We start from the raw sequence: 14,556 nt of genomic DNA, 5'->3' as shown, positions 1-14,556 counted from the left end.
GTCATTTCTACACAGAAAAATGACCATTACGAAGCTCACACCAGAGTTGTCAACACTGAGCAAGGCAGAGGAAAGTCTTTTCTCCATAACTCTACTGTCAATGAGTACTTTCCCACTCTGCTCTTGTTACGGGCCAGGAGCCAAGAAAACTTAACACCTGAAATGTTGCAGCTAGCATCTGCATTCTCTTCAACATTCAAGTTGCACCTGGCTCTCAGTAAGAAAATGTCAAAAACATATGTGACAAAATTGACATTTAAAACAAAAAAACAGAGAACTAAATGAAAAAGTTAAAGTTAAGGTCTACAGAAAAATGGGACATTTGGTATCTCATTAAAGGTTTCTTGGGACAACTGGACACACAACAAAAAAAGGATCAGTCCTGTTAAAAACTGGATGTTTGGTCACCCTAAATCATCCCAACAGATATAGTTAGTCATTTTACATGACTTCAGCTCCCAATCAAGGTTTTGTTTGTTATTACAATAAACGAGGCTCAAGGTCAAAGAGAAGAGGAGAGGGGGAGGAAATGAACATTGAGAGAGGGAGGAAGTGGGAGGAAATAGACACAGAGATGGGGAAGGTGGAGATGGAGAGATAGAGAGCAGGAGGAAGCAGATGTCAGGTATTTTTCATTTGGACTGGTACTTTCTCATACCTTCTCAGCTTCTCTTTTTCTGTTAACTTCACATGACACATTAAAGAGATTGCAATATATAAATATAGACACATAGAGCCCTTCTACAAGTGCTCCTGTTTTTATCTATCAAATTATGAATTTTATTGTTTCAAAACAAATTAGCAAAATGTATACACACCTTCCCATATCAGGTAAGGAAAATGATGTCTGACATATGACCTCCTCTACTGAACTAGCATGCCAGACTCCACTTGCATTTCGCTAACAACATGCCAAATTTCCTCCTGTAACTCATAGATTTTTCATGGTGTATTGACTTACACCAATGATTTAAGATAACTCCCAAACAGACAAAAATAGTAAGGGGTAAGTCACGTGACTTTAGTGGCCATTGATGGTACATGAGGTGATCTGAAACCATTCACAGAGCAACTCAATTGTTTTGTGGGAAATGTGAACAGGTGGCTCAATCCTGCTGAAACCACAACATTTGAACATTCATTCCACTTAAATGAAGGCACAAAAACTTCTTATCAATACACAGTATCAAGTTCCATTAACTGACACAACTTGTCCTGTCACACCTTCAAGAAAATATGGGCTGATTATAACACCTACACAGCAAACACATCAAACCATCGCATGCCGTGGATGAATTCACAAGTCTTCAATAAACTAGGATTTTTTTTTTATTCTCAGATACACCAGTTCCCCCCCCCCCCCCCCCCCCCCACACACACACACACACACACACACACAAAGCCATTCAATTGGAAGTGTTACTCCGTCTCTAAAGATCATGTTCCTTGCAAAACCACCATATTCTTGCTGTCTTCTCAGGAACCAGTCAATAAAATGCTACCTTTCCTCATCATCAGCTTCTTTCAGCTGCTGTGTTAATTACATTATGTAAGAGTAGTAATGAATATCACAGTGGTAAGTATAATACGCTGAAAAAAATCATCCTACACCCAGTTTTTGAGAAAGGTGAAGAATCGACTTCACTAATAGCCACACTTTCACGAACCACTGCAAGCACAGATTGGCCAGAATGAGGGTATCCAGAATTCTTAATGTTCACTCTTGAACTTGTTTCATCGAACTTTACAATAAGTCTGCAAGTTTTTGATTCATTTGGTGTTCCATTGCATCCTAGAATCATATGAAGTCATCTCACAGTTGCTGCATTGCACCCTAGAATCATATGAAGACATCTCACAGTTCCTGCATGACTTTCCTGTTCTCATATAATATTTAAACTATTAGCATCCACTGCACAACCGTAAACAGCTCCATGGTTAGACACACAATGAAGAAATGTGAGAAATTTAGACCAAAGCAACAATCAAAATATTTACAGGAATGGAAATGATACTCAACAATGTGCACAAACAAGAATATACCACATGATTAGAAAAAGCTGCACTTTTAGAAGGGCCCTTTAGTTTACACTCCTTTTGATTCTATAGATCATAACTGTATCTAGTATATTGTAGTCAAGTAAAAAATATGTCTGGATTTCTCCCCTTTCTCAAATAAAGCACAAATATATTTATAAAACAGTATCTCTTCCCAAGAATCCATGTGTAACACACAGTTACAGATATACTGATTCTGCTAACCAGTTATGTCTGCCCAGTGTAATAAAAAAAAATTTAAAGGAATTAAATTATATATAATTGCGTTGTTAAAATGTTCTGTGCTTATTGGTATTCTTTTGGGCATCAGACTTCCTTACATTTTTGTTGAAGCTGCAGGCGGCGGAGGACTCCGGGGACAACGGTGCTTGACATAATCACAAAAATCCTCTTCCTGTAATTTTCCTCTTCACTTACTTCAATAACAAAAATGCTTGATATGGTTCTTTAACATTGTATTATTCATTCAAATGTATAATTCAATCGAGATCGCAATATTTCATCTCTAAAATTGCACATCCTCATCGTCCTTCTACATCTGAGAGAGTTAGACTGTGTCTGTCTAAAACAAAAAACTGTGCAACCAATTGAATGAGAAAATGTTTTCATTTGTCTGCACCTTACTGTGCATTCACAATTAATGTCTTTGCCAACCCTCTGGTTGCACGGTGTTTCAATTTTTTTAAATTTTTTATTTTTTATTTTTATTTATTAATATAAACCTTAATTTTACAGCCTCCTGGGGGCCTTTCATCATGTACTTATACACCAGCTCACTGTTTCTGTAAATGAAGGACAGTGTGCGCTATATGTTCAATTGATTCATCTGCTAATGTAACTTTCCTGCTCAGTTCCAAGTGACGTTGCAAAACTGTTAGCACACTGGACAACCATTCAGTAAGATGAACATTCAAATCCACATCTGATCATCCAGATTCAGGTCTTCCATGATTTCCCTACATGGTCCGAGAAAATACTGGGATGGTTCCTTTGAAATGGCACACACAATTTCTGTCCTCATCCTAAAAACAACCCAAGCTTGTACTCTGATTCAAATGAACTCAATGTCGATGAGACATCAGACCCCGGCTTAGGTCTTTCAGAGCCCTGTCAAATTCTTCTCACAGTATCATATTTCCCAATTCATACTCATCTGCGTACTCTTCCTTTTCTACAATATTACCTTCAAGTTCATTCCGTTTGCATAGCCCATCTCTACATTCCTGCCACCTTTCAGCTTACCCTTCTTTACTTGGTACTTGTTTTCCATCAAGCTCTTGATATTTGAGCAGCTGGTTATCTTTCCTCCAAAGGCCTCTTTAATTCTCCTACACATGGTATCTTATATTACATTTGTCCTCCACCTATTCCTGCTTAACCACTGTGCACTTCCTGTTAATCTCACATTTTAGCGGGTGCTGATAACCACGCTGTTGTGCGCCCTAAAACACTAATAATCATCATCATCATCACTTTTTAGATATTTTCATTCTCTTTAGCCTGCTCCACTTGCTGCACTTTTATATTTTCTTCTTCCATCAATTAAATATAGTACCTCCTGTGATACCCAAGGATTTCTAATAGGTCTTGTCTTTTAACTTACTTAATCCTCTGCTGCCTTCATTTTTCACCTCTCACAGCAACCCATTCATCTACTGTTGTATTCCTTTCCCCTCTTTGATTCACTCCTTGCCTAATGATTCCTATGAAATTCTCAGTGACCTCTTGTTCTTTCAACTTATCCAGGTCCCATCTCCATAATTTCATAACTTTTTGCAATTTCTTCAGTTTTAATCTATATTTCATAAACAATAAATTGTGGTTAGAGTCCACACCTGCCCCTGAACATCTTACAGTTGGTTACAACATCCCTGTATTACCATTATATGATCAATCTGAAACCTTCCAGTGTCCCCAGACCTCTTCCACATCTACAGCCTTCTTTCATGATTCTTATACCAATATTAACAATGATTAAATTACGCTCTGAACAAAGTTTTACCAGGCTGCTTCCTCTTTCATTTCTTCCCCCCACTCTATACTCCGTACCTGTACTCACCTGACCAGAAGTTCTTTTCCTCCTGTCACCAAACTTCACAAATTCCCACCATATCTAACTTCAATATATCCATTTCCCCTTTGAGGTTTTCTAAATTACCTATCCAATTAAGAAATCTAACATTCCATGCTACAGTTCATAGTCTACTAACAATGACATCCTCCTGTAGTCCCTGCCCAGAGATCCAAATGGGGGACTATTTTACCTCCAGAATTTTTTACCCAAGAGAATGTCATCACCATTTAACCATACAGTAGAGCTGCATGCTATTGCTGTGGTTTTCCCCTGCTTTCAGTCATTCACAGTACCACCACAGCAAGGCCATTTTGGCTGATGTTACAAGGCCAGATCAGTGAAGACCCTGTCCTCTGCAACTACTGAAAAGGCTGCTGCCCATCTTCAAGAATCACATATTTGTCTGGTCTCTCAATGGATACCCCTTTACTGAGGTTGCACATAAGGTATGGCTATCTGTATCATTGAGGCACACAAGGCAACCCAACATGGCAAGGTCCATTGTTCATGGGTGTAAGTGTATATAATTTCAGTAGACAATTAGCAATTTTTTTATAACTTGCAATAAATATTTTATTTTCTATTTGGAACACAATTCATTTTCCTTCAACTCTTTCCTGTCTTTCGTACAGATGAAGGAACTATGGTTCTAAAAATTAGCATTTGTGGTTTTTTCCTCAACTTTCTCTGGTAAATGACATACTTATTTGACTGTACATTCATTTTGGATATTACTTTAATTATAAATGATTTAGTCACTGGTGAGACTAGTTACTGACGTGGAGATCTAAAGTTTAATTTTCACTGACCATCCCTGTTTTATCCATACTGTAAGGTATTCCAAACAAGAACCTACATGATTTTTAAATGTGACACTTATGAATGGCAGTAGTGTGCTAACCATATATTCTTCCAAAATTGCCACCAAATTTTGTCTTCCTGTGCAAGAAGAATCTGTTGTGGTTGGAGAAAATTGATCCACTGCACAGGTTTATTATTTTAGGTACTTTATTGTTATTTAAACTACTATCACATTTAACCATAAATTTAAGCAAATACACAAAAGCATGTGTATCTCTCATTACTACAGTATCACATTATCAATCATTCTGTTGACTATATAAACATTTTTAAAACAATCTGTACTTTCAAACCTCTATAAGCATGTACAATGAAAAGCATGCTCAGATGAGGGAAAACATGTTTCAGTAATAAATACATGGCAATTTTTTTAAAAAAAGTTGCGTATTATTGAACTGAGAAATTTTGGACTGGACTCTATGTTACTCTCATATTACATTCTGTAGTGTATTTACAATGAACATCGGACGTACACACTATCACTAATTATATGTACAGACATGTCACATACATTAGATGCAAGTGGTTTCTGCGAAAGCTTCACATATAGTTCACACCATTACTACAGTATCACATTATCAATCATTCTGTTGACTATATAAACATTTTTAAAACAATCTGTACTTTCAAACCTATATAAGCATGTACAATGAAAAGCATGCTCAGATGTGGGAAAACATGTTTCAGTAATAAATACATGGCAATTTTTTTAAAAAAAGTTGCGTATTATTGAACTGAGAAATTTTGCACTGGACTCTATGTTACTCTCATATTACATTCTGTAGTGTATTTACAATGAACATCGGACATACACACTATCACTAATTATATGTACAGACATGTCACGTACATTCGATGCAAGTGGTTTCTGCGAATGCTTCACATATAGTTCAAACCAAATGCTGTAGCAACTAAATATCAGTGTTAGTATAATGCTGCTCTCAGTTTTAGAGTCCACCTCACTGTTTAGTGCCATTTCTATCATAGTGTTTATGAAATAGTGTCAATACATTATTAATGGATCATTAGGTGAGAAAAATATCTACTTGAATGAAAGATCATGAATGATACCATTCTCTTACCTGCAATCAGTGGGACACAGTTTCTCCCTCATTCCTTCTTCCATTTCATTCAAGGACATGGCAAACAAAGTGAACTGGTAGTACTGTCAAAAAAGAAAGAAAATTAATAATATCAATAGCACTAGTAATAACAATAGTACTACTACCACTACCAACAACAACAACAACAACAACAACAACAAAAACAACTGCTATAGGCACGTGGAAAATTTGCACATTATGACTTGTATGAATATCATACCAAAAGCCTCATTTGATTTATGAATTAATACAGTTATTTCACGTGTTCATATGCTCTATTGTTTGTGAAAACTGCAAAACTGTGGTAAAAATATGTCTTCAACTCACATAGGCTTTGAAAGCATGCTGGGAATTTCATTCCAGAAAGTGTCTATCCAAGCTTGCAATTGAGTTACATTAGTTTGAGATGAAAATCAAAAACGGGGTTGAGAACCAACAAAACACCAAAGCAATACATCTAGTGAATGGGCTGGCGAAGTGAGAAGAGGAACCTCAAATGCAAGTCACAAGTCTGGAATGTGGCTGAGCTGTTGTCATGTAGTTCAGAAAAGCTACCAAAAAAGATTACACATTCTGCTCTACAGCTCTGTAAATGGAGTGACCGGTACTGAGAATACAAAATGAACTAACTGGGTGACAGAAGTATCCAATGTCAACCTAAATCAATGCCAGGAGTTCATTTGGGATGGCTCCATCTAATGAATTTTGGAATACTGTATTCATCTATGTAACATTTTAAATGCTCTCATCCAACATTATTATCCAAACTGAAGTAAATTTCATAGTCTGCTCCTGGTCCACAGTTAACTTTCTGTATTCATGTGCTGGCTATAGCTGAAGATATTTTGTTTGTATCCAATGAATCCCCAGCTCTCTGAGACTGCAGATTTGTGTGCAAGTTGCGCTTGCGTGACTGTGTGTGTGTGTTGGTGTGTGTGTGTGTGTGTGTGTGTGTGTGTGTGTGTGTGTGTGTGTGTGTGTGTCTGCAGCTGACAAAGGCCTTAATGACCGAAAGCTATGATTGTGTGAATCTTTTTATTGTGCCTATCGTCGCTCAGCATCTCCGCTATATGGTGAGTAGCAACTTTGCTTCTCTCATATTGTTACATTCCATCCTGGATTTTCCATTGTTTGAATCCCAAGCATAGGATGATATGCACAAATTCATAAGTACAGCATGTTATGGTCACCTGCAGGAACCAGGCAATGACCCACCTTAGACAATGCTCCTGCATTGTGCCACGAGTTAGACGAGTTGACTGATAGTTTGTGGTGAGGTCACACACTGTATTTTAGAAGCAAGTCACTCCTTGTCTAGTTGCCTTCACTCTATCCATTCAGACACATCACTGTAGTATCATTACATCCCATGGAGCTGCAGTGTCCCAATATAACAAACTACACTCATGAAGAGTGTGTTCGGACTGTAACAGGAGATGAGCAGTAACTCAAGCAACCTTTATGACTGACAGACACACACTCAATGCCCCTCTACATACATAGGTGCCACTCATTCAGGCATTCAGGAGGTCATAGGGGGAGGGGGAAAGGGGTGGGGGCTTTTTGCCATGCACGTGCATGCCCTCACACACACACACACACACACACACACACACACACACACACACACACAGCTGCAACAAGAGATGGGTTACGTTTGCTGATTATGAACTACTAATTCATTGCCACCTTTCCCTTGGTTGTCACACACTTTTTCTTCCATTTGGTTGCTGCTCAGGCATTATCTCATACAATAGTCCTCCAATCACATAGTGAGTTGAGACCATTATTTGCTACAATTTACACTATTATCAACCTTAACACAGGTTTGCCTTCTGTTTCAGACTTTGCAATATTTTATGCGGTCTAGGCTCATACATTCCTTAACTCAGTATTTCATTTCTAGGATTCTACTTTTCTAACTTCTTGTTTTTCTCCATGTTTTATTACCAGCAAAAATGAAAACATAGCCACTGTTTTATTAAATTTTATTTCATCTTTTTTACACTGTAATCTCAGACTTCTTGTAACTTTAAAGTTAGTAAATTTGTTCCAACATTCTACTGCAATTGTGTGTAACATTATGTGCTCGATATTTACTTTTTCTGTGATATAAAGTCTATATATGATGTAGGAGGCAAAAAAGATGAAGACTAGTTGTTAATCACACTGCAGTCTGCTCGAAAGCTATCTATAAAACTTCGGACTGAACAAAAGCTGAAAAGATTGAAGGATAACATATTCAAACACAATTTTGATCTAATAAAATTTCTGGCTTGATATGTGCTGAGTAGGTCACAACACATTTAGGAGTTTTCAGGGTTTTATTGTCAGTGAAGAGAAAAAGTGTTAGCTTCATAGCTCTGCATGCTCAAATTTTCCATTTCTTAACTTAATCATCTAAAAAAATAACTGAATAAAATAAAAAATTTAAGAAAAAATAGGAAAATCTTTCTTCAGCTTCCTGATTAATATTAATCAACTCAGTATCATCACCCCCATCAATCATCATCAACTGATAAAAACAGTGCCATTTCTGCACATTGATTTGAAGACAAACGATAAAATTTCAAAGTTGGTCCCTATTCCCATTTTTGTTTACCTTTCCTTGATTATTGAAACATATTTCTACTGGCTAATTTCTTATTCTTACACTTAAATCTTCTTTCAATTACTACATAGGTATTTTTATTCACAGAATTACATGTGTTCATCATGAATTTGTAGGTTAGACCTTAATTTCCCCCCTCTTCATTAACGTAATTTAAAGCAATAGTTTGGAAAACAAAATAGACCTTGTAAATTGCAAGACCATGTAAGTTGAACAGCAATGAAAAAATAAACTATGGAACTTTAATACTTCTCATACTTCATTTATGAATGGAATGCCCTACTAAACAATTACTGCAGAATCCAGTAATACAGTAAAATGTAAAAAAATACTTAGTACTACATGCAGATTTTACAATGAGGTGTGACTTACATCTGCTGCATTTTCTGGTCGTGGGTCAGCCTCCCACATGGTTACTGAATTAGGAATATCAATGGAGTAGGTGGAATCACATTTTGGAATATCTCCATCCACTGGTTCAGGTATTGGACATCCATCATCAGCACTAAAGCTTGCCTGATGAGATATATAAAACTATGAGTTCATTACACTAAAAACAATGAAACAGACATTGCAAAGTTCAACAATCATACCTCAGACTGTGAGTTGCTTTTAAATGGCCCAACTTTTAAACTGTTGAGCTTAGCTAAAACTTTTTTTGGAGTATTTGATGGGCTATCTGTAGGTGTAGATCCCTTTCCTTTATCGCCATCTCTTCTGAGAATGAAATGAGGAAAATGATTAATAGTTCTTGAAATCAACTTCACTCCACTTAAGATACAAGAGTACATATAATTAATTAATAGCATGTACAAAAGATCAATTCACTTGACTATAAAATAATGCTACTACAGAATACAACCCAAACCTTAACCTAAAATAAATACCACAAGTACAGAAATACATGTTGTGTAGAAGCTGATACAGGTAGGTTTTTTAGATGGCGATTTTGAAATGTCTTTAGTCAATGCATAAAAATGTTTCTTTCTCCCGTTTTACATTATCTTAAATATGGTAATTGGTGAGGAAATTCTTATATAGCACCAATTGCTGTTGCAAGGAACATGAGCAGAATATAAACAAAGTCAATTATGACTCACCTCATTGGAGTGCACTGGTTACAAACAATGGATTTATGCTCATTTTCTGAATTATACTCAAATGATTTACCAAGGATCTAGGACACAACAACCGTCAACCATCAGTTTCAGTATCTCAGTTATTTGGAGTGACCATGAAGACAGTAACCTGTGTACTTCACACAGTCTTGCCAAACTTTTTATTTCTGAAGCCAGCACAAAACTCACAGCACTAATGAGTGTAATTACCATAATTGCTTATTTCACTTTCACTGTTGATAGCTCTGTCATACAGGTTGACAATAGGTTCCAACAAAGAGGTACAACCAAACTGCCCAAAATGATTCAAAATGTTTTTACTTATTGAAATTACTTCCTTTAATCTACAACTTATGTGATATTTCTTCATACAGACCTCCATTGTTTACACTCTTGTTGCCATCTTGTTGCCAATGTGGATGTATGTGCCACACATTATTTAGTTTTAGTTTTCAGTAACAATATAATGTATTTTAATGGAATTGAGTTGAATTAAATTGGGTGATGCTGAGGGAATTAGACTAGGAAATGCGACACTTAAAGTAGTAAATGAGTTTTGCTATTTGGGGAGCAAAATAACTGATGATAGTCGAAGTAGAGAGGATATAAAATGTAGACTGGCAATGGCAAGGAAAGCTTGTCCGAAAAAGAGAAATTTGTTAACATCGAGTATAGATGTTAGTGTCAGGAAGTCATTTCTGAAAGTATTTGTAAGGAGTGTCGCCATGTATGGAAGTGAAACATGGACAATAAATAGTTTAGACAAAAAGAGAATAGAAGCTTTCGAAATGTGGTGCTACAGAAGAATGCTGATGATTAGATGGGTAGATCACATAACTTATGAGGAGATATTGAATAGAATTGGGGAGAAGAGAAATTTGTAGCACAACTTGACTAGAAGAAGGGATCAGTTGGTAGGCCATATTCTGAGGCATCAAGGGATCACCAATTTAGTATTGGAGGGCAGCGTGGAGGGTAAAAATCATAGAGGGAGACCAAGAGATGAATGCATTAAACAGATTCAGAAGGATGTAGGTTGCAATAAGTACTGGGAGATGAAGACACTTGCACAGGATAGAGTAGCATGGAGAGCTGCATCAAACCAATCTCTGGACTGAAGACCACATCAACAACACAACAATAATACTCCATCATATATCAGTTCCAATGTTACTTAAATGATGTCACCACCATCCTCCTCCTCCTTCTTCTTCTTCGTCTTCTTCTTCTTCACTGAAGGCAGTTTGGTGTATCACCATGCCTATTCTGATAAAATGCTTCTTATTGCAATCATGATTAAATTTCAGTCTCAAAAAGTTGTAACATTTTTCTGGCTATTTATTTGTTGAATACCACTATAGTGGCCTATTTTTGTACCCATCTACGGCGCTGTCTTTAACCTAGATTACAACTTTGCCATCCTTCTGATCACTTTTCCCTCAGTGTTTGTTTTAAGTATGGAACAAAGCTGAGTCTCAAGATTGCATTGTTATTCTCAGCAGATTCTCTTACATCTTAACTACAAGTTGAGCCCTTCAGATGTAAACTATCACAGTAAACACATGTGGTGTTATAAAAGTCTACAATTCCTGTATGTTATGACCAGTCCATTAAATAAAAAGGGATCTACTGCCAGATTAACTTCAGCCAATATCAATGCCACTAAATCTGTACAGAAGCTGCACACGCCTCTCATAATCTAATATTACTTATATCTGTCAATATACTATTTCCGAAAAACTATTTATTGCAAGCAAGAGTCTGAAAGAGGGACAAAATATTTACAAGGACTCACAGAGCAATTATTTATTACCATATCACTTTACACATACTTGAAAAAAAAATGAAAAAAAAAAAAAAAAAATGAAGTCCCATACTTCTTTACTGAGCGTAGGGGAACGATGCGGGAGACCCGCACCACCTTACTAGGCAAGGTCCTAATGGAGGTGGTTTGCCGTTGCCTTCCTCCAACCGTAATGGGGATGAATGATGATGATGAAGACGACACAACAACACCCAGTCATCTCGAGGCAGGAAAAATCCCTGACCCCGCCGGGAATCGAACCCGGGACCCCGTGCTCAGGAAGCGAGAACGCTACCGCAAGACCACGAGGGCGGACTACACATACTTAAGAGGTCCTATATACCCTCTGAGGATGGTACTCATGTAACTGTCCACACTATATGGTTATGTGAATACACTCTCATACCACCCATCACTTGCAAGTGAGGCACTGAAGCCAATGTACTTATTCAAGAAATACTACCAGTTTTAATTTCAAATGTCTTCTATATGACACAAGAGGAAGTTCTACAGGTTGACAAAGAACTTCACTGTTTAATAACCAAGGCCAAGACACAAGCTCCGTGCCGTGTGCAGGGTGTGAATTGCAGCCACCCAATGAAGCATTTCACCATCCTATCAGAGTCCTCAATAGCTACCTGGTTCTCCAGGCATATGATTAGTAAAACTGAACAGTGTAAATTTCTAGGTGTTCAGATAGATAGTAAACTGCTGTGGGCAGCCTATGTTCAGGATCTTGTTCAAAGACTTAATGCAGACATTTTTACTATTCAAATGGTATATGAAGGAAGTGATAGTTTGACATGAAAAGTAGTCTGCTTTGGTTATTTTCATTCACTTATGAATTATGATATCATATTTTGGTAATTCTTCCCATTATTCACAAAGGACGTTTTTGGATCAGAAATGGGCAGTTCAGACAATAAGTGGTGAATGTTCACGAACCTCTTGTCAACCCCTGTTCATTAGTCTGGGTACTCTGGCATTGGTCTCTCAATATACACAGTCCTTACTGTCATTTCTTGTTAACAACATCAGCTTATTCCCAAGAATTAGCAGCTTTCACTCAGTTAATAGTGGGCAGAAATCATTTAGATCGCACTTCCTTGACTCCTGTGCAAAAAGGTATGCAGTATATTGCTGCATCTGTTTTCAATAAGCTACCACAAGAATTTAAAGATGCACTTTCAAATTGAAACTAAAGAGTTTTCTGATGGGACACTCCTTCGATTCTGTTGAGGAGTTCCTTGAAAAATTAAGCTGATTCCTGTGTTATATTGTTGATTGCCTTTACACAAACTTATGGATTGTATTTTTTTGGTTCATAAACATGTACTGATATGATATGTTCCATGACCTTGGAGATTTGCTCCTCAATTTGATCCTACAGAACTAGATGTGTAAAATAAAATAATACGTGTAAGTTGACCAATGATTACAGCAGGCATATGGCAATTCTGCGGGAAGTAGAGCAAGCCTGATGCATTTTTGCAGCAAATGCCAGCCGAAATGTTGTGTGAAGTGCACGTGGAGTTCCTACAAACCTTGAAAGAATTGGTAGTGACTGTGGCACCTTTGGCTGAGATTGACTTGGTGATAAAGCTGAGGGAGAGGAAAGCAGTCTTCAGTTCAGAAGGCATAAATTACAGGTGAGGCCATCTGGGTCACATTTAGCAGTACTCTAAGAATCCAAAATGTCATAGTTATAAACAATGGGACACTTCAATTCAAAACGCCCACAGATGTAAGGAAGGCAGATAAAGTTAAAATTTACCCCTACATTAAATGGAACATGTGGTTATGTGATCACTGTGCATCACTCCCTGTAAATAAGAGCACAGGGCACCCACTGTGTGGAATCGGTGGCAGACATTCCGAGCGGTCGAAGGTGCTGCAGTCATGGACTGTGCGGCTGGTCCCGGGGGAGTTTCGAGTTCTCCCTCAGGCATGTGTGTGTGTGTGTTTGTTCTTAGGATAATTTAGGTTAAGTAGTGTGTAACCTTAGGGACTGATGACCTTAGCAGTTAAGTCCCATAAGATTTCACACACATTTTTTGAGTGGTAGACATTAGTCTAACTGGTTAAGAGGAATACTGAGCAAGTTTTTATTGGATATGGAGTCACAGGTATATGTGGCATGACAGAGCACATTTGGAGCATTAATTTGAACCCACCATGTTGTAGGTAACTGGCATAAGTTGGGATAGTGTTTACTTGATTGCTTTGGCTTTGTTGAGTTACCAAGTGGCGGGGAGGGAGGGGTGGGGGAAGAAACTTCCAGGTTTCCGTGGAAATTCTCCCTAATGTGGACATAAGCTCTGATGTCTACTTGGGCTAGATCTCATGATAAAAAATCATGCCAAAGTCAATTTACACAGTGAATAGTGGAGCTGCAGGGTACATCATTCCACTTAGGTTTTACTGCTGAAATGCACTGGTAGCAAGGCCCCTCGCTACTGGCTGCCTCTTTGAGAAATGCCTGCAGCAGTGTGCCCACGTAAGGACACCTGGTTACAGAGCTCAATATTCATCACCAGTCATCTGCTTACTGCAGCACACTGCACTATATCTATTTGGATAAAAATAACAAACTCTGAGAACTTTTTACTGCCTTCATTGTCTACACCTCCACCCACCTCCAGCACAGAACCATTCTCCCTCTCCATCTTTTCAAATACCTTTATAATTGCTACAAGGGAGACTCAACAAAGGATACGCATTGTTGATGGTGCAAGTACTATCTTTCCATTTACAACATTAAAAGTGCTTCAGTATACCTGACTGGAGCTATTATTCACAGTTAGGTATGTGTATGTTGCCGCTTCCTTCTTTATTGTTTCTTACACCATTACATTTAGGTATTTTTCTTGTATCACAACCAAGCATTCCATTATTACTCTAAGAAATGCTCAAAAAAGATTTATGCC

At 37.6% G+C, this 14,556-nt stretch overlaps 1 protein-coding gene across 1 annotated transcript in view; it reads right to left on the bottom strand.

Annotated features, from left to right (window-relative positions):
* The window catches only part of LOC126470228 (oxysterol-binding protein-related protein 1-like), a 404,325-nt gene that overhangs the window by 19,339 nt on the left and 370,430 nt on the right, over positions 1-14,556 (bottom strand). Inside the window, exons 20-22 of the mRNA XM_050097923.1 lie at positions 9,301-9,424; positions 9,080-9,223; positions 6,076-6,158 (exon numbers count right to left, since the gene is read on the bottom strand). Coding sequence (XP_049953880.1) covers positions 6,076-6,158; positions 9,080-9,223; positions 9,301-9,424 — 351 coding nt within the window. The remainder of the gene's footprint in view (positions 1-6,075; positions 6,159-9,079; positions 9,224-9,300; positions 9,425-14,556) is intronic.

Source organism: Schistocerca serialis, chromosome 1 (genome assembly GCF_023864345.2).
Source record: "Schistocerca serialis cubense isolate TAMUIC-IGC-003099 chromosome 1, iqSchSeri2.2, whole genome shotgun sequence".
NCBI classification, from domain to species: Eukaryota; Metazoa; Arthropoda; class Insecta; order Orthoptera; family Acrididae; genus Schistocerca; species Schistocerca serialis.
Note: the sequence above shows the minus strand (reverse complement) of the source record. Positions and strands in the feature narration are given on the sequence as shown.